Consider the following 23799-nt stretch of genomic DNA (forward strand, 5'->3'; position numbering starts at 1 on the left):
CACCACATTTTTTGGCCACAGCATCTCTGGCTGCTTTGTGGTGGCCTCTCCCTGCATGATTTGTGGTTATAATTCCAAAGTATTTGCTGCATCCAGCTCACCTGGCTGGCTTTCCCTGTCAGCTGCAATTCTACAGTGTTTTAGTGCTGATCCTTGCATAGATAATACTTTATTAGATGATTTTTTCATGAATAAAAGCCTTGCACTCGTTTTGAAACCCAGCATCTTTTGCAGACTTTATATTTCAGATACATTCCATATTTCTGATACATTCCAGACTTTTCCCAAGAACATTCAGCTTGGATGCTAAATATGTTACTGCTAGTTGTTCAGAACTTTAATTCTAAAACACAGCTTAAGCCATGAAGAAATCTGTGGTGATTAACTGAATGTTTCCTTTCTGCTTGGTTGAAAAAGGTCATCTCTCCTTTTGTACCAGTCTTCAGATCTTTCCAGCATTATTCTTTCCTTTCCTAGGTATTGTGCCAAACACCTGGAAATGCAATTTCCAGATCTGCATCTTTAGGGTATCGACTGTGAGTGCACAATAAATAGAGTGATAATTTAATATCTGTGTGTTTTGCAGGGCAGGCTTTGGCAGGTCGTTAGTAACCTGCCAGTGGCTCTGGGAGCATTCTGTGTGCTCCAGTATTTTCACACAAGATTTTGAGCATTTATAGGTGATTCAGCCTCATGCCATACAGAAACACATTGTAGGAAGGAAGAATGCTAGAAATTAAAAGTGATTGAGGTTCCAGCGCATGACAACAGAAACAGTTTGGCTTCTCTTTTCTGTGACAATCTCCTGCATGTAAATTGCCAGGAGCAATATTCTTTACTCGCTTATTCCAGCTGAAGGATTTGCAAAGGTAACTAATTTCATCCTCTGATTCACTCCTTAGAAATCCCTTTTTTCTTTTCCCTTCCAAAAACGTAACCTGAATTCTTCTAATTTGTCATGGTGGTTATTTTTGGGGTTGGTAAAATCTTGAGCATTACCAGCAGAATCATGAGCATCCCTTCTTGTACTGTTTATAACACAGCCCTGTTTTGAAGCTTGTTGTTGTTCTGGAAAAATATTACAGGCTGCTGAAATTATCTTTAAAGTGCTTAGAAATTGCTGATAAAATGCATAAATTACTTTCTTTATGCTCTGTATGTATCCTTGTGCATGTGTGAGACTGTTCATATGCATAAGACAAGAAGTATGCAACTTACATTCACATTGGTGCATGTAGAGACACTCAGATACAACATTTTTTAAAAGTCAGTCAAGCTTTGCCTAATTGGCCTGTGCAATCTCTGGCACCCTTCCTCTCAAAATACATTTGTTATTTCAACAGATCTTGGTACTTGTATAGACAAAAGGCTAAACAATTTTAATTTACCTTCAGATGAAACAATGGCATAATGACATATCTAGAGAATTACTTTCTGCACTTTGGTCAGGTTTGGGGTTTTTTTGGGGGGAGTTTAATGCCTACCATGCAATGACAAAGGTTTATTCTCCCTTTGTTCTTTTCAGAGTGCTGCAGCAGCTCCCAGCCCAGTGCTAGGAAACATTCCCCCAGGAGATGGCATGCCAGTAGGTCCAGTACCACCGGGGTTTTTTCAGGTATTCAGAAAAAAAATTATAATTACAGGAATTTCAGGATAGAAAATCCTCTGTAATACTGTTTGCAAGTCTGTAGAAAAGGTCCTGTTCTGAACTATGTCTCACTGTGTGGTGCAATATTTGAGAGTTTATTTTTGAAGAGAAGTGGACAGGTGGGAAGGAAGGGACCTGACTGATGAGTATTTAATTTATGAAGTAGTACAGCACAGAACAAGAAATGGTGCCAGGTTTTTAGCAGAGATCAAAAAATGCTTGAGTAGATATTAAAATAATTTCTTATGCTAATATACATAACATTCCATGGAGATTTTAAAGTCGGAACATTGTTGGTTGTGTTCAGCTGTGTGCTAAAGCCACGGACCAGATTCCTGAGCTTCTGTGGGAACCCAGCCCGGGCAATGCAGAATGTCCCACTGAGCATTGCCCTGCACCTTGAAAATCTCAACACCACTGCCTAGAAAAGTTAAGTCAGGGATTTAGACCATGTGCTGCTTCTGTTCAGGTCTGTCCTACGTGGAGCTGAACGCCCATTTAGCACTTTGGGCAGTAACAGCACAGCATATAATGCTGGGAGAAATGACATTTTAGTGCAAGCCCAGTGTGGTGTTTGTGACCTGAGGCTGCACTGCTCCCAGGCTGGACTTACATCTCCTCCTCACCAAAACTCAGTTGTTTCCCTCCACACTGGCAAACTGAGGCTTGATTTGTAACACATGAATGAAAAGACACTTGTGAAGTGGAAAATATCGGGCTGCTGCCAGTCTCAAAATTCTCAGGAGCTGGCAGAACTCATTAATTAATTTATTTCTGCTTTTAGTGCTTTGAGCAGCTGGTTAGGTAGGCTCTTTTGCACATAATTTTGGTCTTAATTTTTAGATTATATCAATATTTCACTTTTTTACTTCAGCCTCCCACTTCAGTTGTGATGTCAGAGGAATTAACTTTTTTTGTTATTGTCTATGATGACTACTAAGATGGGGAAGGGGCACAGATAGGACAAGTGTGTGAAGTACAGAGGAGAGAGTAACTATTTTAAAGGTTTTGCAGAAGGAGGATGTGGGAGTTATGTTTTTAGAAGTGTGAATAGACTTCTAGCCACTCCAGATCTTTGAAGATGTAAGAAAGACAATCTGATAGAAAGTTGAGTGCGGGTAAAGTCTCATTGTATGCCAGTGTCTGTCTTGAGTCTGACTTGAAGCCACAACATCATCCTGCTCTTTTTACGAGGCCCGAAAGTGAAAAGGAACATTTTCCAAGACATTATTAATTCTTGCTGTAGCTGTGTGCTTAAGAATGCTTACATTTGAAAATCAGGTGTGGTAGTGGGTGCGTTGATGTGTTTGGGAGCAGTCCCAGCAAGGGGAGCTAAGCCAAAATCCAGAGGGCTCCATTGCAGTGGGAGCCTGAGGTGTGTGAGGCTGTGAGTGCAGACAGCCCTGCTGCTGCTGCTGTGGGTGTTGGCAGGCAGCACTTGGTGCCAGGCTCTGAAACCTTCATCAGAGCTCAGCCTCACCAAGGTCAGCTCGCGCCGGGACAAGGAAATGTGCTGGCAGACCAAGCCTGCATGTGTGAAACTGGAAAATGGAGGGGCATTGTCTGCTGCTGTGAAAGGCAGGGGAAATCACAGGCAAGAAAGGGAAACTCATGGTGAAAACCTCCTCCTTCCTTCATGGGTGCTGCTGTTCTGCTTCTCCATCCTCTCCTGCAATTCCTGTGATCCCGGCGTAAAACAGACCACAGAGAACAGGCTCATCTCTCTTGGTCTGAGAGCTGGCAACCCTCATTCTGTGGAGCTGAGACCTGGCCCTCACTCCCAGATTATGACAGCAAACAATTTGTTCACCAGAGTCGGTCCACATGGGCAGAGCAGGAGAGAGGTGCTTGTGTCTGTATTTAGTACACTGAGACTTTGCTCCACAAAGGCCTCGTAACATTTTAATTCCTTTAGCCCAAAATGAATCTGGAAGGTCACCCTGGAATGATAAGGCTGCCTGTTGTTGCTTTCAGGAGTTGTTTGGGTTGGGCTAAGCTGAAGCTGCTGACAGCCAGCACCTGCCAGCTCGGCTTGCGGAACTCAGGGGTCACAGATGATTTAAAGTAATTTCTTCCCTCTTGTAGTCATGTTTTGGGTGGGCACTGAGTACTCACAGGGATGTAAGCAAGGTGGGATCATTGCTGCTGCAGTGGGCTCTTGGCAGAGCAGGGCAATGTCACAGTCCAGGGGGGAAATGTGCTGGGGATGAAGAAACAACAACAAGAGTCGATTTAGGTTGGCACTGCTGACCTCTAACATGATTTTTGAGATATTTATTTTTTATAGAAAAAAATGAATATTTTTATTTTTTAAAAAATAATGCAGTCTGCTAGTGTAGCATGTGGAGGTAGAGAAGTACAGGAGAATTGTTTCTCAGACAGTATGTGGTAAAACTCTGTAAAATGAGGTTTTCTTATGCAGGTAGACCATTAGCACTGATGTTAATTAGCAACCTGTGGCACTTCATGCCTGCAGAGGTTCTGCAGCCAGCAGCTGAATTTGTCTTATATCTCTCTGTAGTTGTACTGTAATACTTCAGTTTAGTTGAGGGATGATGGTCACTGCAGTGCTGACTGTCCAGAAAAATGGCACAGTGGTGGGGTTGTACACAGCTATTGTCATCAAATAAATGAGGTTTTGGGATTTTGTTTGTAGGTTTTTTTCATTTTCAATAGAAATTGTTTGCAGTGTCAAAAGTGAAATTTGAAAAGTCAGTATTTATGTGGAGTTGGCATGTGCCTCAGTTTCTTCCACTGGTCTGCTTGTGTTTGAATGTAGCTTTAAGTTCATATACATACTTTTTGTCTTCTTCTTCTCTCAGTTTGAGCAGCAGTGGGACTCTGGAAATAACTGTGTGTGAAACAGAAACTGAACCTGCTCTTGGTTCATTAGGAGCAACAATTGAATGTGTGGGGCACAAGAGTTCTGCCATACAGGACTCTTTAACTCCAAATAGTATAACCCAAAAAGCTACTTTGGGCAATAGAAGTAATGAAACCATACTAGATTGCATAGAGGTGAGATGGATTTATTTATAGATGTTTGAAGTGCCCAACCAGTCCCAGCCTGAGTCTGGAAATAATTTTCCAATTTCCCCATCTATAACATCCTGGACATGGAAGTAAAGTGTAGGGAAGGCACTTAGCTACTGTGATAAAAAAATAAAGTCATTTGGGACATTTTCTGAGTAATTTTTAAACCTTTTTAATCCATGTCATTTGTTAGTTTCTGCTCTTTGTCCCTGGTTGTGGAGTCCTCTCTGACCCTGACATAGCAACTGAGCAACTCAAAGATTGAATAAGATCATAATAAATAATTACCTTTGGGTCTTAGTGGATGTATATAATGTCAGCAGCCACAGCTTTACACAAGGCTCTTACAAACTCATTTACAGTCAGTTAAATCTTCCACTTGTGTCAAAGAGTTTCATAGAATTCAGAGACTTTCAGGTTTCCACATCCAGTCTTGCAGGTGCAACTGCTGCTCTTCAGGTACTGAGGACCATTGCCATCCTGCTCTTCACTCATGTTTTAAGGCAGCTAAACAATTTGAGAGATGCTACATTTGTGTTTTTGCACACCATTTATTTGATCCTTGTGGACAATGCTGGTGTTAGTAAGCAAATGAGCAGAGGCCAGAGGGAAGTGTGGGAGTGTGTGTTCATTGAGGTGTTTGGAATTTTTAAACAGAATGCAAACTATTGATTTCATGGGATTTTATTTGCCTTTTAGTTAAATTTCCAGTTTTAGCACTCCTAAATGCAGAGTTTAAAACAGATCAGCATAGAATGGTCTGGAAGGTACCTTAAAGCCAGTCGTGTTCCAAACCCAGCTGTGGGCAGGGGCACCTTCCACTGGTTCTCCAAGTTACTGACACCCAGCACTGCCCAGAGTCTGACCCTGCCTGCTGCTTTTGCTCTGCAATTAGGAGAAACACTCAAATGTATGTTTAATTAAACCCCAGTTGTCCTCTGCTCCTCTGTTCCGTGGCAGTCCAAAGGTTTGGCTGTGTGGGGAGTGTGAGTGGCTTCAGAGGCACTCACCTGAGACCCTGCTGGGAGTTGTAGGGCAAGCAGGTTGTTCTACAGTTGACAGTTCATTTGTTTAATTTGGTAATTCTGTTAAAAGTCAAATTCTAACACTTGTCTGTACCTTTTCACACATAAGTGAAGCGCCCTTTCTTTTAAACACATTATTTTTTTTCAGCACATTTGTTAAAATCTCTTTTTTAAAGAGATTAAAGAGATCTTTTTTTTTAATCTTCCAGTTCAGCTTACCAGTAAACATTATTTCCATGGTGCCTGTGTTTTCTAAAGGGCTTTTCAAGTGGTTGGCTTCGTTCACCAACTTCAGATCACCAGATAAACTTGGAATGGCATGGGAGAGAAGTGTCGACACCATGTTTGAAATACAAATGTTACATATTCCTCTTATATAAAGGGAAAAAAAAAAAACCAGTCTGAACCCAGCCCTGCAAAGTAATGTGAGCCTGTCTTGCCATCTAGTGGCAGCTGCTTGTGCTCATTTTACCTCAATCCATACTATTCTCAAGTATTATTTTTAGCCTTGTTTGCCATAGTAGAGCTGACCTAATGCTTCAGGAGAGCATTATTACAGTAAGGCACATGAGCAAAAAGGACTTTATTTTCCTGACTAGCATTACTATTTGAGATATAAATATATATTTCAAGTAGTTAAGTTAGGCAGGAAAATAAATATAAATGTGTATATACATATAAAAACCATTTTTTTGTTATATATGAATATATAACAAATATATGTATCTACCATATGTAAATAAAAATAAATCAAAGTTTATTACTTAGTTAAGTGAGAATAAGCAAAGCCAGCAAATTAAAAAGTAGTAACATGCATCTCCTGCATTTTGAAACAGAAATGGTGAACTACTTACACATGAAAAGAAAACGGATTTGTAAGGCACAGTGTAAGGCTGTAAAATATCTCTGTAATGTACTATTTTAGTTCATAGTTAATATTGACCGTATTTACGGTAAAGTCACGGCATGACACATTGTTAAAAAATAGAGTTTGTATTCCACACCCAATAAATGCAGCATTTGGTTACAGCAGTTAAAGGAAGGAAGACGAGGAGGGAGGAATCCGCCAGCACCTCTTTAAAGCCCTTTTGGAGTGAATTGTCCACTGGGGTTGTTATTTCTGCAGGGAATGAGGAATCCCTATTCCAGCTGTGGAATGTCACAGATGGAGCCTGAGGATGTGCTGTGGCTCAGCCTGGTCTGTGCAGAACCAACACCTGTATCTCTGTCAGATTAAAAACTTCTGGTTTCTTTTTGAGCCCCTTGGAACTCTTTCAGCTCTCCCCTTAATGCTCACACAGTTTTCCAGAGATTTTCCGTATTTTGTCTCCCCACTTCCAGCAGCCACACCTCATTATCTGTCCCAGGAGTTACCACACGCCTCCCAGCGCTGATCCTCCTCCTATGTTCCTCATTTTTGCAGCATTCCCTTCTCTGTAAAACTGAGATAGTCACAAACTGCGACAGAAGGGCAGAATTAGCTGGATTTGGCTCAGGTTCACAGCCAGCCTCAATTCCAGGGCAGCAGGTGGGGCAATTGCAGGGGAAGGAGTGAAAAGTTAAAGATTCTGAGCAGGGCAGACACAGGGAAGTGCCAGAAGCTTGAGAACCATCCTGGGTTGTGAAAACATGGTGATGGGAGAATTAAACATCACCAGGGCTGCGCATGCAGCTTGTGAGCAAAGACAGCAGCTTTGGTAGACTGGAGAAACTGAAAATAAGATTTTTAAGGGGATCTTTTCTCCTCCGAGTTTATATAATTCCTCTTGATCGGAAGAACTTTATTGTATTTATGGAATGTCCATGCACCCATCCCAGTGGAGCAGTCTGGGAATACTCAAATTCATAAAATTATAGGCCTGATTCTTTGCAGAATTAGCATAAGTGCATTTCTGTCTTCAGCAGTATCACTCTGCATTTTAAAAGATTCAATTTTTTACAATTGGTTTGAGTTATTATACTATGTGAGAGGGTATTATCATCTAGAAAAATCTATGAGTAGTTTGTGGTTTTCTCCTGTTGGGGTTCCTTTCCCTAAATACCAGCAATAAAGTCAACTGGTAAAAAGTAAAGTTATCCAGGATCTGCTGGCCTCAATCATCCCACCCTGCAGTTGTGGCGATGCTTTTACTGCCCATAACTGTTGGAACAAATTTAAACTGCTCAGCTTGGGGAATTAATCTGTTCCAAAGAATCATCTGTGTATCAAAATCAGGTTTATCTATCTGGGGAAAATGCTTTCAGTCATCTGTCTGGTTGATGTTTAAGTTCTAAAAATGAAGGGATTTTTATTTTGAGGGCTTTTAAGGTGATACAGCTTGGATGTTTTGGCTTGTCATGTTTGAAATACTCTGTTTTCTCTTCTATTTGTATTTAATAAAATTAATATAAAAACTATTGACCCAGTTTAAAATTCATATAAATAATACGTCTTACAAAATTTGAATTTCTTAAAAAAATTCCTTTAAGTATCATGTGCAGAACTTAGCAACTTTTTCTCACAATTATGAACTCTTGAGCTTCAGATAATTATGTTCCCCACAAAGTGACACAGGTGTAATAACAGGGCAATTCCTGCAGATCATCTGAAAGCAGACCTGGCTTTCAGCATCTCAGACAATGTTTAGCTGGGGACCAAACATTTTGTTTGTTTGTTTCTTTCTTTCTTTTCAGTGTAAAATTGTTTTTTCCCTTTTTCCACACCAAGCAAGGTGTGTGTTGCAGTGTCCTTCCATGTGATGCTCCTCGACAAGGGATAAAACATTGAATTTATATTTAAAAAGCTGGTATTGCTGTGACTTGGAATTCTGGATGTGAAAGGAGCTCCTCAATTTAGGAAAAAAAAATTGCTCTTATTCTGAATTCAATCAGATTTCTTACTGTTGCTATTTATAAGTTGTCAGTCTGCTCTTAGAAAACCATAAATATGGGAATTTTTATGGATCTTCTTCTGAAGCACAGTAAAGAACTTGCTCGTGGAAATGGGTTTTGTCATCAGGAAAGGCCAATGTAGAGAGAAATCCTCTCTCAGTGCTGAGAATAACACATTTTTATGTAAAATAACATAGATAAAATCAGCTGCTTTGGTTTGCGCTGGTAGGCTGCAAGACGTGCAGTGTACAACCCAAATTTCATCTCTGAAATACTTCAGAAAATGATCATTTTAGGTTTGGTCCTGGTTAAAACTGAAATGTGTTAATGAAGACTGTCCTGAAACTTGAGTGATTGTTACTGCTGAGGGAGATGCCAGCAAAAAAATCACAGAGGAAACTAAAAAATAAAAAGCAATGAAATGAAAAATGAAGTGCAGGATAACTTGGATAAATTAAGCTCACACGTATTTAATGGTTCCCAGTGGTCCTCCTAGGAGGGAAAACCCCCTTTGGTTTGGGAAGGGGAGGTGCAGGTGTAAAACACCTCTAGAGCATTTCCTAAAACACTGGAGTCTTAAAGAGACATATTAACATATTATTTACCCTTACAGGAAAATGAAATAAAAATGGCCAGCAGTCCTATTTTTTATCATTTGGATACTAATACTAGTAATCATAACAATAAGTGATGCCAAACCTTTTACCTCAAACTAGAGTTTGAAAACAAAAAAGGTGAAGATGAATTGTATTTGACACAGAATGTGTGACTTGGCTACTGATTTTTAAGCAGAGAGGAGAACAAAGATTTTTGGTTTGTTTCAGTTGTGATAATTTAGAACTTTTAAGTGGATAGATGGAAAGATTGGGTCATTTTCAGAATTACCAGAGGAAATGGCACCTTGTCTCTTGCAGCTTGAACTGTTTTCCAGTACTTGCACCTCAAGTAGCAGCACAATTAATTTAAGATCACTTGTAGTGTGTACAAATAAGGTCTGTGGTTCCATTTTCAGCTGCTAGGATAAGTGGTGTTTATGTTTGTGCTGTAGGTGGCTGAGTTGTAAAAATCAATTATTGCTATTTCTTCTCCGCACCAAGTGTGAAGCTGTGTCTCACCATGTAATTTTTAATTTGTGGTCAATATATTTACAGTCAATTGAGTCTCAGTAGGAATTTAAATTTTCAGCATTACTTTTCCGGGCTGTGGGTTATTGTAAATGTTACAAACTTATGTGAGACAAAATGTGATTGATAAATGTAAAGGTATGAGGAAAAACAGGATAAAAATGTCTGTGCAAGAAACCTTTATTTGGAAGGAAGTAAATTACACTCCCAGCTTTTGGAAGGGAAGTAAGATTAAAGAAACAAGAGATTTATTGAAGTATGTCGTGCTTAGTAGAACACCACTCTCTGAATTCCTTATTTCACCACTATTAAGTGGAAGTGAAAACTGATCCACATCATATTTGAGAGTCTCCTGAATAAGTAAAGAGGGTACGAAACATCCCAGCCTCTGTGCCTTCATGGCATCAGCTTCCTGCTGGATACTTCCTGTAAAAACATTTTCTGGCATCAAAGTGTGGGCAGTGAGGCAGTTGTGCTTCAGCATTGCTCTCTCAAACACTTTCCCACGGAGAAACTTATTTTCTGTTGTGTTGAGAACCAAGAAAAGTAGGATTTTAGAAGGTTTTGATGTTGCACAGCACACACGTGTCTCAGACCTGCATTAAACACACAGGTTGTGAGATACCCTTTGCTGTTCCTGTACACAGATGGATTATTCTTGAGCAGAGAGATAACAAAAAAGTGCTACAGCTTCTGGCACCATCATTCAAATGCCTGAACTTGCCTTTCTTTAAAGTACTTTTAGCAATTCAACACGAAATGTTACTGTAAGAGCAGGAGGCTTATTAAATTTAACATTTCACTCCCTGATTTTATTTTGTGTCATCTCTATTATTCTAGCATTCTAATACTTTCCTCCTTTTGGGTTTTTGAGCTTTTTTTTTTAACCTTTGCTGTAAGTTGGTAGATGCAAATATTCTGCAGTGACTACACGAAAAGTTTTTTCTTTCTGGCTTCTTTTTCACTCAGTTTAGTAGAAGGTTCTTCTTCCTTTGCTCTCAGCTGCAGGATTGGCAGCCTTCAGGATACTTCTTGTGATGCCAAAGTAGTGAATTTCATACCTGTAGGCAGGAATTACAATATATTGCTGCCAACACATATAGGTGGCATCTCCATCTCAGCAGTGGCTTAGGTCTGGCTCACTTTCCTGTTTCTTTGTTTTATTTGTTTTTGGGGTGTTTTTTGGTTGATTATTTGGGTTCGGTTGGGATTTGTTTTGAGTTTGAGGATTTTCCCCTTTGTTTTTGTGGTTGCTTGTTTGTTTCTGGCTTGTTTTTTAGTTTTAGTTTTGAGGGATTTTGCAGGAGGTTTGGTTTTGTTTGTGTAGGTTTGTTTTTTAATTGGGTTGGGTCTTTTAGGTGTCCTTTGGGTTTTTTGGGCTTTTTTTTTTGTGTTGTTTTTTGGTTGTTTGGGTTTTGCTGGGGTTTTTTTTGTTTGTTTGGTTGGGAGTTTTTATTTGGGTTTTTAGAGGCTTTGTTGCTTTTTTGGGAGGGTGTTTGTCTTTTGGGGGTTTTGTTTTGTTTGTTGTTATTGTTGTTGGTTTGTTTGTTTGCTTGTTTGGAGTGTTTTCTTCTGCTTTTCCTAACACCCTATCGTGTCTGCCAGTTCTTGAACTCCGTTGGAGAAGTTGATTTTAGTCCCTCTGTTTCCTACCCCACAGCTGAAATTGCCTGCTGCATTATTGAGTATTTTTCAAGTTTAACTCCAAGACAAATAAAGAGTCTGTCTTCCTGAAAATTCAGTGTGAGCATCCATTTAAGGTGCATTTTTAATACTGGATTTTAGGCTGAGGCAAGAGACAGAAATGTCCCAGTCTTTAGCATGCAAACATTGTATTTTCACCTTCATAAACAAGTTCTGAGTGACCAGTTCAAGGTCTGTGGGCCCTGGTTTTAATTTAGTCCCAGTATTCTGAGCCCAGTAAGTTCAGGGTGTTTGTGCTGCAGGAGAGGGGGAAGGACAAGTTGCCAAAAATTGACGAGAGAAGGATGCCTGCTGTAAGAAATGGAAGGCCAGAGCTGTTCCTCCCTAATGGACATTCCAGCAACTCCTAGTAAAAAAAAAGAGTAGGAAATTAGATACTAATGCCAGGTGTTCTGGAAATGACAAGGGAAGTGGTGAATAAACACATGGCACAAAGTTTCTGCTGCTTGCATTTGTGTCTTTCAGAATCCACTGCTCAATGATGTGCGTGGGGGCTTTAAAACCACTCCTGCTGTCATGAAAAGCTGAGAGTATTTCATATATTTTCATTAAAATGTTGGACAGAATTTCTTTGTTGTCTTGAAACATCTTGTTGGAACCTTTTTGTGGACAAACAATATATAGAATACACAATATGATGTATACAATGTATTGGTAGTGGAGAGGGAGAAGTTCAGTCACTGACACAAAATTGAAGTTTGTAATGGTAACATTTTTTTGGAAAGCCAAACCATAGGAACTACCTGAAATCTGCTTGTCACTGACTGCAACTCCGCCTGGGTGTTAGGGGAATACATCCATACATGAATATTTACAATAATAATCCTTGTAAGCTTGGAAGGAGTAGATTTTTTCTTACTATTACATATCAGTAGGCTGCTTCTGCTCTTTAAACATGGCTGAATTCAGAGACAATTCAAATTTCCCTTTTTTTAAGCTGCACAGCTGTAAATAAAGTTGAGTTTCATTTGCTGGAGGAGACAAGTCAAACGCAGGGTCCTCACTGGAGTGGCTGCGCTCGGTTGACCTCTGTGGAAATGGCTGAAATTCTAATTTCCTGACACTTCTACTGTTTCATGAGGGCCTCGTCGCATGCACAGCCCTTTCTCTTTCTTATCAGAGGTTCTCAGCATCAGAGAATGCACAAAGGAGCCTCCCTCTTCTACAGCACATCATTTCAAGTATCTTTTTATTAATCTATTCACAATTGTTATTGAACTTTCTTCTCCGGTTTGTAAACCCTCTGTATTTTAAATTGCTTTCTAGCACTACTTTGAGTGTTTGTTTATGTAGGTTACATTAGTCAGCTTTCATCTGATTCCAGGATGTGAAAGGTTTCATTAATTTATTGATGTGAGATCATAGGAAAAATTCCAGTAGTAATTATTGGTAAAATAATTGCAGTTTCTCTGCTAGCTGTTGCTAGTCTAAATCAGTCTTTTTGTCCCTGTGCTCAGACACAGCATACTTTTATCTCTTCATTTTCTTCTGGAGCTGTAGGTACTGCTGCTTGCCAGAGCCATCCTCTTCATCTTCTGTTTAGTCAGATACTTGTGCCTTTTTCCTGTAAATTTGCCACTCATCTCTTTATATTTCTAGGCTATTGCCACACTTTGGGTTGGAATGAGCTGAGAAGTTAAATGCTTTTGCTGCCAGTACCACTCAGTTATCTGGGGGCCTGGCGTGGTCTGTGGGCTGTGAGGTAGCTCAGGGGTAGCCAAGAGCCACCAGAATCTCTCAAGGTGTGGATGGCGTGCCAGATTTGGGTATAAAGGGAGGTGTGAGAGAGGAGATCCAGTGTGAGAGCAGGGAGGCATGGCAGGAGTGCAGCAATGAATTGACATGATGACTGAAACCAGCATAATTCTAAATATTTGCATCATGAGCTGGGAATCTGTGCCCCCATGGGTTAAATTTTGTGCTGCTTTTCACTGTATTATGAAGAAGTGAATGAAAAGTATTTGTGAATTATTTTGATCTTCCTTACCTCTGAACTCTCCCAAGAACACTTTTGTTTTTTCTTCTAAGGTTCCATCTTTCCCCCTTCTCCAGTGGAAAGTATAGATGTCTCATTTTGGTTTATTCTTCACTATTAATGCATTAAGTTTCTTTATTCTGCACTTAAAAGTGCTGAAACAAATTGTTAAATAACGTATCCTGGTAGATGGATTGGATGAGAATCTCTGAATTTGTGTAATACTGCTGAACAATGTCCAGAGCTCTCTGTGGGGGTGTTGAGGCTGGATGGGTGTGAGCGTGGCAGTGGCACAGGGTGGGATGGATGGATGGATGGATGGATGGATGGATGGATGGATGGATGGATGATGGATGGATGGATTTGCAGGAGGAGTGGGATTATTCATCAGTGTTTCCTTCTCTCCCTGCAGCCTTTCATGTCCCCCCGGTACCCTGGAGGCCCAAGGCCACCTCTCAGAATACCCAACCAGGTAAGGCTGGTCCCTGCTGCTCTGCTGGCCCCCTGCTACTCACTTCTGTGTCAAATGCTTCACTCCCTGCCCATCCCTGCTGGACGTACAAATTGTATTTATTCCACAGTAAATATGGGGATTATTGGTGAGAAACAGGTCTCATGAAGTGCTCTGTGGCTCCCAAAGACACTCTGGCAACTTTCTAAAAGCGCTGAATTCCCAATTTTCTCTCATCTCCATCTAAGGATGTGCAATGCCAGCGAGACAAGGATGAGTAATGAGCTGCTGTTCGTCAGCAGGGACCTTTTCTGGCCCATCTGTGAGAAGAGGGTTCTGGAAGCAGAGAACATTTGTGTTTTCAAGTTCTCCATAGTGCAGAAAGAGGAGGAGAAAGAGTTGTCAGCAGATGAAAAGTTAAAGACAAGCAGACAGAAAAACATCAGTGGAGCTCTGAGAGGAAAACTAGGTCATTTACAATATTGGGAAAAGTAGAAAGGATAAATGGAACAGGTAGTTTGGTTCAACTTTGGTTTCCAGGACTACCTTTTGATTGTCACACTATACCCCAGCCTCATTTCTGGCTATTTTTTATATTTGTGTAACACAGTTTCAACAAATTTGTCATTACTTTTGACACAGTATCACCAGAAGTTATGAAATCTAAATTTCAGTGAGCTGGATGTATGGGGTGGCAAGACTTGTCCAGGTGTTGCTCTGCCTGGTGATGTTTGGGATCAGGTAAAGCTACCTGTACCAGGGCAACTTTCTCACCAGGACACTGGAGGACTTTTTTAACCTTGATGAGGTGATCATCTGTGCAGTGCCATTAGTACTGCACTTAATTTCTGACAACATTTTACTGCTGTAACTCAGTTCACTCCTGATTTTTGCACTTCCCAATACTATCTGAGCCAGAGGTGTCTGAGCCCCTGAGCCAAGGGTTTGGGTTTCACACCCTCTGTGCCTGAGCTCAGTGAATCCTGGCAGGTGGTATGTGGTGGCTGGAAGAGCTGCCAGCCTGCAAGTTTGGTTTCAGAAGTGTTTTTGTCTGCACGCTGTGGTATTTTCAGTCCAGAGTGGAAGGTAGTCACATAATCCCAGTGAACTGCAGCTCTTGCTACATTCACATTATGCCAAATTTTATGCCAAATTCATTAATTGCTGCTTTAGCAGCACTGATATTACTCAAGGTACAGCATGGATGTGCAGAGTGTGGAAGCAATAACCTGTTGTGGTTCAGCTTTAAGGCCCAAATTTTGATTAGGTGGTAGTTTGGTCCTGGGATTGTGGAAAGGGTCCCTGCCCATGGCAGGGGGGTTGGAAGGAGATGAGCGTTAAGGTCCCTTGCAACCCAAACCATTCTGACATTCTGCTCGCTCAGAATACATTTTAACTGAAAATATGATGGTGCTTTGAAATGCTAAATAGCACCTCATGGATCAGCTACAAAGATCCATTCATAAAAGCATTTTTCCACTTGACCCAGCTGCAGGTAAAATCCTGTAAAAATGAGCTTTAAACCTAATTCAGTAAACCCAGAGGGCAGATTAATGTGGGAATTTAAAAGCACATTAACACCTGACTCAGAGGAAACATCCAGGAATTAGGAATGAAACGTGTGTGCTGTGTCTTTAACATGAATTTCAAGGCATTCTGTGTTTTTGTGCTGTGTTTTCCGTGCCTCAGGCCCTCGGAGGTGTCCCGGGGAGTCAGCCCCTCCTGCCCAGCGGGATGGACCCCACACGGCAGCAGGGTGAGTGTGGGGCCTCTCCACGGTGCTGATCCTTAGGCTTTTCTGTTAATTACAATGGGCTGATTCATTAAAAGTAGCTGTAGAAGGTGATTGTCTTGCATAATTAAATCAGTTGTGTATTGCATGTATAAATATAATGTGTTTTATATTTTGTTTGCAGGTCATCCAAACATGGGTGGGCCGATGCAGAGGATGACTCCTCCAAGGGGAATGGTGCCATTAGGACCACAGGTATTTTCTACAGAGGGGTTATCCTTACTGACAGGCCTATACTTAGTCTATATTCTCTGTCTTTGCTTAGCTTGGAGATTCCCAGGACTTGTTTTCGTAATCCCTTTTCAAAACAAACCTCCCATTTATAAAAAAAATGTGTTCTAAGTTGCAGCTGTACAAAATCGAAATGAAAAATATGTCGTTTTCATAAATATTTGGGATTTAAAGAAGAATCCTATCACTTGCTTTCTTTAGAAAAGTGAGTGTTGTAATCAAAGACTGACACTGGCAAGGCAGACCTGGAGTGGAGTAGGTGTTTCCTCTTCCTCCTCACTGATTATGCTGTTTAGGAGGAAAATATTAATACCCTCTAACTTTGCCAAAAATACCTCTCCAAATTCTGTAAACTTTTTCCACTGTTGATGTAAATTTTGGCACATGCAGCAGAGATTGTAGTGTAAAGTGAGATGTCCAGGCTACCATTTGTCCCCATGTCCACTCTGAGCATCTCTGTGGCTCTGTCCCAGAGGGACAAGGACAAACAGTCCTGCTGCACCCCTGGAACACAAATCCAGGACTTTCCTCTGTGTTTTGTCAGCACTCCAGTCAGCAGCACGTGGGTGGTGGTGTTCCTCACTGGTGCTGCCAGTGTTTTGTGTCACAGTGTGCTTGTTGTGCCCACACTGTGCATTTTTGCTTCCCCATTTCAGATAATCTCCCTGGTGGCTTCTTGTTTGAATAACAACTAAACTGTAAATTATTGAATAGCTCTGCCTTTCAAGTCTGTTCACAACTGTCTGTACAGTTTTGGATATTCTTGCTACAAACCAGTTGTGCAGTTCTTCACAATCTCTGCTGAGAGACCAGCAAAACATATATAAATATAAAATAAAATGTATTTGCTATTTTTTTTGTGTGGCCCTGAAATGTATTTGCCATTTTTGGAGGAGGAAAGAGAAGCTCTGCTGTGCTGCCATATGAGATTGAGCTGATCCTTTATGCAGCACCATTAGTCACACTGCAGGCAAATCTCATGCCACTTTTTATGAGGATAATTTTTCCATTTCTGCTGTCTTTTAAGATCCAGTGTTTTTGCAAGCTTCTTCTTTCTTGTGCTCAACATCCTAACCTACACAAAATTTAAGTTCACAAATGACTCCCTAATTGGATCAGCAAATACCTGGGCTCTGCAGAGAGCATCACTGCTCTGGAAGGACACCTCTATGGGTGGCAGTGCTGTTATTTAGGCCAAAGGAGTAAATCTGTTTAGGATTAGCAGTAATTACAGGTGGAAAATTGTCAGGTGAGACAGATTGTTCTCTTTCTATTCCACTGAATAAAAATAGGTGTAATTTATATTTTTGTGTAAGTAGTGCTGTCGAACTTTGGTCATGGTATCAGGACATAAACTCAGCTTTTATGGGCATAGGGTATTTAATTTGGTAGCTTTGCTAGGACATTATTTATCATATTAAATACTCTTCATTTTGATTATCAGAGACCTGAGGTAGTGGAAAGTGTCCCTGCCCAGGCCAGGGGTGACACTGGATGGGCTTTAAGGGCCCATCCTGGGATTCTGTGATTTACTAGAATTGAACCATGGAAAGAGAAATGTAATGATGCATTAGAAAAGTTATATCATATGGTTTAATTTTATGCAAGCATAATGAAATCTAGGTAGAAATAATGCCATTTAATATCTCATAATCTTAGTAGGGGGTTCTGATTTTGAATTGCCTTGGTTTAGAAGCTGAATTCATTATAAAACCTGACCCTTGTTGGCCATTAACTTGAGCTCAATATGTGCTAATAGTATAATTCCCCCTGAAACCATGTTAACCATTCTTAGCCAATTTCTGGTTTGTATTGTTTCTCCTTGGGGTTAATGATCCAAATTTTTAGTCAGCAGTCAGGGAATCCTGAAAGCATGAATGGCATGGCCTGTCCTGGCAGCAGTTGTCATTGCACAGGGATGTCATTAACCTGCTGTCCTTTCTTTCCCCCTCCTCTTTGGTTTTGTTTTTTTGTTTTGTGGTAGTCTGACCCTTGGTTGTCATTGCAGAACTATGGAGGTGCCATGAGACCCCCTCTGAACGCTTTAGGTGGCCCGGGGATGCCTGGGATGAACATGTAAGCACAACACAAATCCTACTGTACCTAGAAAATGCCATTATTGCATTGCAGAAGGAGCAGTTGGGACAGACAAGGCAAGGAGAACGTGCTTTGGTGACCAATAATTGCAATTTTAAGAAGTGAACCCACAGTCTTACAGGAGCCTTGGCTGTCCTAACAAGTCTGTACAAATACTCAGTTTTTTTCAACAATCAGACTTTAAATACTGGGAATATTTTGTCAATATAATCACTATTATATCCTTGCATGCATTTTTTAAAATTACATTATTTATATTTCTACTTACTAAATATTTTGTGAGGAATGTTTTTTCTCTGCAAAATAAATCAGTACTTAATTGTAGCAAAATAGCCTTTGTCTAGAACTATTTATAAGAATGACACAATTGATTTGAAAGTCTTCCTCAACTGCAGTTCTTATTTTCTTAAGTACATTTATTTCCAGTCTAAACAGATAGAGGAGCTTTACAGATATGAGTGTATTTCTGTCAGTGTTTCTGTGTGTTTCTGGGTCTGGAAAATCATCTGGTAAAAATGGATATAATCTGAGTTCAGATTTATTCTAAATGTGAATGCAGCCATGGCAGGGTGTTGCACCTTGTATCCCTGAAGACAGCCCCCCTTTTAAATGTGTAGAAATACTTCATATGTAACATTAAGAAAGCAGTAAAGATTGCTATATGCTTTCTCATTATATCATAGATACCCACTTTTACTCTAGTTTTTATAGAAAATGTAAATAAGAAATTATAATTTTAATTTCGAGTAAAAAGGCACCACTGAAGAAGTCAAAGAGATACAGAAATAGATAATGTAATTTTTAAAAATCCACTGTACCTCTAATGGGTTTGGATTTCCAGACATACATTGACATCTTGAAGCAAATAAATTAAAATCTGGAGTTCTATCATATACATCACATATGGGGATTTAAGACAATTCTAGGGGCCTTCCTGAGGGTAGGAATTTATGTTTTTCAATTAAATTGATGTGGAAAAAACATTTAGACATTTGAAATTCAGTGTGAGTCAAGTATAGGCACTGTAGGGGTTTTCCTCAGCAGAAGACTTTATGAAAAAATGGAAAGTTTCTTTCCAGAAGTAAATTGAGGGATAGATAAGATATTTTGAAACTATTTATTCACATAAATGAGAGTTTCCCCATGAAAAATAAGGAAAGAGTTTTTAGTATGACAAAAAGATTTCCTGGCCTACCAGAAAGAGAGAAGATGGATTGAAGTACTTATACTGTGCTCTCTATAAACACATTTTATCAAAGGGTTGCTCTGATTTGGGATTCTCTGAATTGTATTTTCAGGACATGAGGGTGTTTCCCTTCTGCAAACTTACTGCTGTCTCTGAAATTGCAGTGGGACTTGGACTCAGGGCTGGCCTGGGGGCAGTGGCAGAGGATGGAGCCAGATGTGCTCCCCTCACCCTTCACCCGCTGTGGCTCAGCTGGCGAAATCACATTTCCCCTGCACATAAGGAGGTCCCTTCCCACCTGAGTGTTTTCTTTGCATGACAATTTCCCACTGCCCTGTTCTTCATTTTCTTGCATTTTTGGCCATGTCAAGTGCAAAACTGTGTGCTCCACAGAAACAGCTGCCGTTTAAAATCCAGCTTTTCCTCCTTGGAATGTGAAGGGAAGCTGCTTTGGTTAAGAGCAGACTATCTGCCAAATAAAATGTGGCAGTTTTTCTGGGTGGGAAAGTGTTCTTTGTGGTCAGAAGGGGCAGCCTGAGGGCTCATGAGGCAGCGTTTGAGCCCCTACAATCCACAACTGCAGCACTGCTGGGTAATTCCTGCCTTTGTCATCAGCAACACCATCAGACTCCTGTTGGACACAGATGATGCCCAGCCCATGTTCTTCCACAGAATAACTTCGTTTTAGACTGTAAGTTTTTCAGTTGGAACCTGGCACAGCCATTTTTAGGAAGATTTCATGTCTCTGCCAGTTTTTGGAAGAAAAAGGCAGATTTCAGGGAGCCTCAGTGTTATATTTCACTGGTGATTTTTAACACCCTGTGTGACCTGCAGTGCTGTCTCAAGCACTAAGAATATCTCAGTCATGCCTCAGATTAAAAAAAAAAAAAAAAGAAAAAGGTGTGATTTTGTCTTTTAACTTCAATTCACAAACTTGAGTCTAGATGTTTCATTTCCTGATGGAATATATTTGCCTCTTGGGAAACTGAAATTTCAGACTTTTATTTTTTCAAGCCAGGATTGATACTTACAGGATAAACTCTAAAAAATTAGCAGCAAAAAAAAATGGTCATAGCAAGAGAGGCTTTGTGAAGTTTTGGAATTGGTGCTTGTGTGGTTATGTTTTATGACCTTGTTCGTGCTTCCAAAATAAACATTTAGTAAAAGACAAAAGACCTGATTGCATGAAATTTAAAAAAAAAATAAAACAAAATTGCAGTTTGGGAGTTTTAATGTGTGTTTTATAAGCATTTGGCTCCACAAAATCCATGTGGCTTTCCAGCAGAAAGTGATTTCTAAGTCTGCTGCAGTGATTTCTAAGTCTGTATTTAAAGCTGTCCAATAAATCTGAAAATTCCAACAGCTTTTTAGATGAAAGGTGAGTTCCCATGTCTCAGTGTAATTTCTAAGTTTCCATATTCCTGTGGCTTAACCTGGTTTTGTCTCTGAGTCAGTACATGTCACAGAAATGAGTGCAAGGGTTTGGGGTGAAAACAGGCTTTAAAGTGTTGTTACAGATATTCCTGATTTTTCTGAAAGAGAGGATCCAATAAACCAATGAAAAATAAGAAAAAGAACAGCAAGACAAAAAAAAAAAAAGTTAATATTTCACTATGTGATCATCAGCAGAGGAGAAATTGCAGAATATTTGACCTGAGGAGCATTTTCTCTTTCAGTCTTTCTTTGGATGATGCAGAAAAGACCATACCAACATTCTTGATTTCCAGCATTCCAACAATAAAGGCAGTGGAAATAAATAATTTTTCTGTTGATTTTTTTTGAGATTGTTCCTTTATAGTTTCATCAACAATGTAATAAAAAAAAAAAAGATTCAATATTAAATCCCTCAGGCAATGTATGCACTTAATAGCTTTTATTTCTGCAAGACTTAGGGAACTTTCAGAACTCATTAATGAAGGGTGATTCTTTCTGTGTGTTTCAGTCTCTCTCCCATGCCTGGCGAGCAGCAGTGGTTAATGTTGCTTTTCCACAGTTAATGAGGCCAAAAGGCCATTGAAAATGTGAAAGTTTTGTCATCTGCTCTGCCTCTCTGTTGTCAGGGCTTTCAGAAAGTGATTCGGTCTTGTTTGTAAATAAGCAGGAGCTCTTGGTACTCCCAGAAATAATTATGGATTTGAGACATTGTGACTGTGAGCATGGAGATTTTACCTCTGGTGTGTCTGAGTTCCCTCTGCATTGTTAAGAGAAGAAGCCTCACCCCCAGAATATTTTTCTGGGTTTAGCTTAGGGTGAGAAACTTAAAATAACAGCAAAAGTTGTGAGGGTTTTCTGGGTGTAATACATTAAATTTATATCATGGCTGTTGTTCTCATCATGGTCACCATCATCATGGTCATCATCATCATCCTCATCGCCATACAGGGATCATAGCAACCTATTTTGTATAACTTGTTCTTTTACAAATTAGGTGTTCCCAAAACATTTATTAGCTAATTGCACAGGTTTTGCTAATGAAACCTGACTATACTGCAGTATTCTAGATGCACAGTAAATGAATCCATCCTCAGCACTTCAGGCATGTGCTTAATCATGTGAGCAAGATTACTGGTTTTATGACTGAACTTTTATTTATTTTATGACTTGAATTTATTTTCTGAGTAGTAAATAAATTAATCAACTCACCAGATGACTGAATAGCAGTGCAACAACAAAAATTCTGCTCTTGCATTTTAACTTAGTGTAGTTGTGGTTTGTAAACACACTTTAGCTTGAAAAAAGCCATTTCCTTCCTCTGGAAGCAGGTTGTTTTTTACCCCAGAGCTGGTCAGAGGATGAGGGTGGTTCTGTGTCTCATCCTTCTTCTTCTGTTTCAGGGGTCCTGGGGGTGGTAGACCTTGGCCAAACCCAACCAATGCCAATTCTGTAAGTAAATATTACAAATATATTTGACATCTCTTGTGTTTAGGGTAGTATCTTCATGCCAGGCCCAACCCTGCTGTAACATAAAGGTTGTCCTGGCATCCTACATGAGCAGGACATTTCTGGTATTTCTCCAGAAGGCAGAAATTCTTCATTCAGGGATCATATATCATTAGTTTAAAAGTGTCCATTTTTGGCACTTGTAGATGGATAAGGTGGGTTTGGCTTGCCCTGCTAAACAGTTCTTCCTGGTTTTCTCAATTCTGGCTTTTTATTCTATTAGTGAAATTCTTCAATTTTCTTTTGTATAAATTCAATTAAAATTGATATTTTTCAGCTGATAGTTAAAGTCTTTTCAGTCCCTGAAATCAATTGGCAAGTTCAATAATTGATTTATTTCTAACAGTAATTTGGCTGACAAGTTGTCTGTAGAGAAATTTGTGTTTGCCAGTGCAGTTGCTGCTCCCACAACAGCACTGGCCTGTGTTCCTTTGGAGACAATAACAGCAAAGGCAGAAACAGAGAAGGAAACCAGATTATTCACAGGATTTCTCCAGGACACTATCCTTGAAAAAACATAAATAAAAAATGGAAATAAATACCAGTATCTCCTAAGGTGAAAGATGTGGGAGCTTCTTTTCCTTTCGTGGTCAAGATTGTACTCAAATTTAGGTATCTCTTAAGAACATAGAAATTCAGTTTGTGCTTTGCTGACCCTGAAGACCTGCTGACTGAAATGCAAGTATGTGCTGCCTGAGCCCATACACCTTATAAACTACATTGCCTTAGTAATCTTACACCTTAACATTTTAATACTTTATTGGTTTTTTTAGTCAATTTTTTGAAATTGCTGAAAAGAGGTGTTTATTTTGACAGCAGAAGCATTTCCCCATGATTTTAGCTGTGTCCTTAGTCACTGTTGTTGAATCAGCTTTCACCTGCAGCTGCAGGAGCCCATCCCAGCGCAGAGGGACCCAAAATCACTGTTTTTTCTGTTGATGTTACAGATACCTTATTCCTCAGCCTCTCCTGGGAACTACGTGGTGAGTGCCTTTGTGTGTGTTTGTTGGACATCACGTCGCATTTGGGCAGAGAAGCAGCAGCCCAGATGTTGAGGGGAGCCCCCGTGTGCTGGCTGAACATCTGGCCTGCACCGATGTTTCCCAGGTCCCCCTGGTCAGATGTGGGTGCTCAGCACCAGAATCATTGTCAGCCTGCTCCAAATTGCCCTCAGTGCTGCTTCACTTCAGGAAAAACATTTCTGTACCTCATACCATGTATTGTCTACAATAATGAAGGACAAAAAGCCCTTTGGCTTTCTCAGAAAAACCATGTTGTGTGAGAGTTTCTGAACTTCTGCAGGAAAAAGGTGTTAATGGGTAGTGCTGGATTTTGTCTCTGTAACTAGAGATTAACTTTGTTTATTATTTTAGACTCCTATTGTTGTTGCTGCTGTTGCACTCAGGTTATCTGTATGGTGGGGAGCTCTTCTAAGGCAGATATATTGTTTATTCTGTTCTTGTCACATGCACATGGCTGGTGTCACAGGGTGAGGAGGGAGAATTATATAATTAAAAGCAATTTATTTTGTCATTTATTTAGAAAATTAGATGGGGGAGAAGTAATGATTCTTGCAAGTGTCTGTAACTATAGGCCTCATTTTGTCACAACTTAATGACAACAGTCAGTATTTGCTGTCTCCAAATCAGTTCTTTCAATGCAGAACTTCACAGAGCTCTCTCTGGAGGAGGTTTTGTGGGTTTGCCGCATTCTATTGTTGAA

The 23799-nt window shown here is 40.0% G+C and overlaps 1 protein-coding gene across 2 annotated transcripts in view; it reads left to right on the forward strand.

The window, feature by feature from the left end:
- SSBP2 (single stranded DNA binding protein 2) overlaps nt 1-23799 on the forward strand; it is a 137495-nt gene that overhangs the window by 91734 nt on the left and 21962 nt on the right. Inside the window, exons 5-11 of one of the 2 annotated variants that reach the window (XM_030968366.1) lie at nt 1526-1615; nt 13793-13852; nt 15521-15587; nt 15748-15818; nt 17863-17930; nt 21972-22020; nt 23025-23060. In XM_030968366.1, coding sequence (XP_030824226.1) covers nt 1526-1615; nt 13793-13852; nt 15521-15587; nt 15748-15818; nt 17863-17930; nt 21972-22020; nt 23025-23060 — 441 coding nt within the window. The remainder of the gene's footprint in view (nt 1-1525; nt 1616-13792; nt 13853-15520; nt 15588-15747; nt 15819-17862; nt 17931-21971; nt 22021-23024; nt 23061-23799) is intronic. The other variant, XM_030968368.1, reaches the window with a different exon arrangement.

This window comes from Camarhynchus parvulus, chromosome Z, assembly GCF_901933205.1.
Source record: "Camarhynchus parvulus chromosome Z, STF_HiC, whole genome shotgun sequence".
In the NCBI taxonomy this organism is placed as follows: domain Eukaryota; kingdom Metazoa; phylum Chordata; class Aves; order Passeriformes; family Thraupidae; genus Camarhynchus; species Camarhynchus parvulus.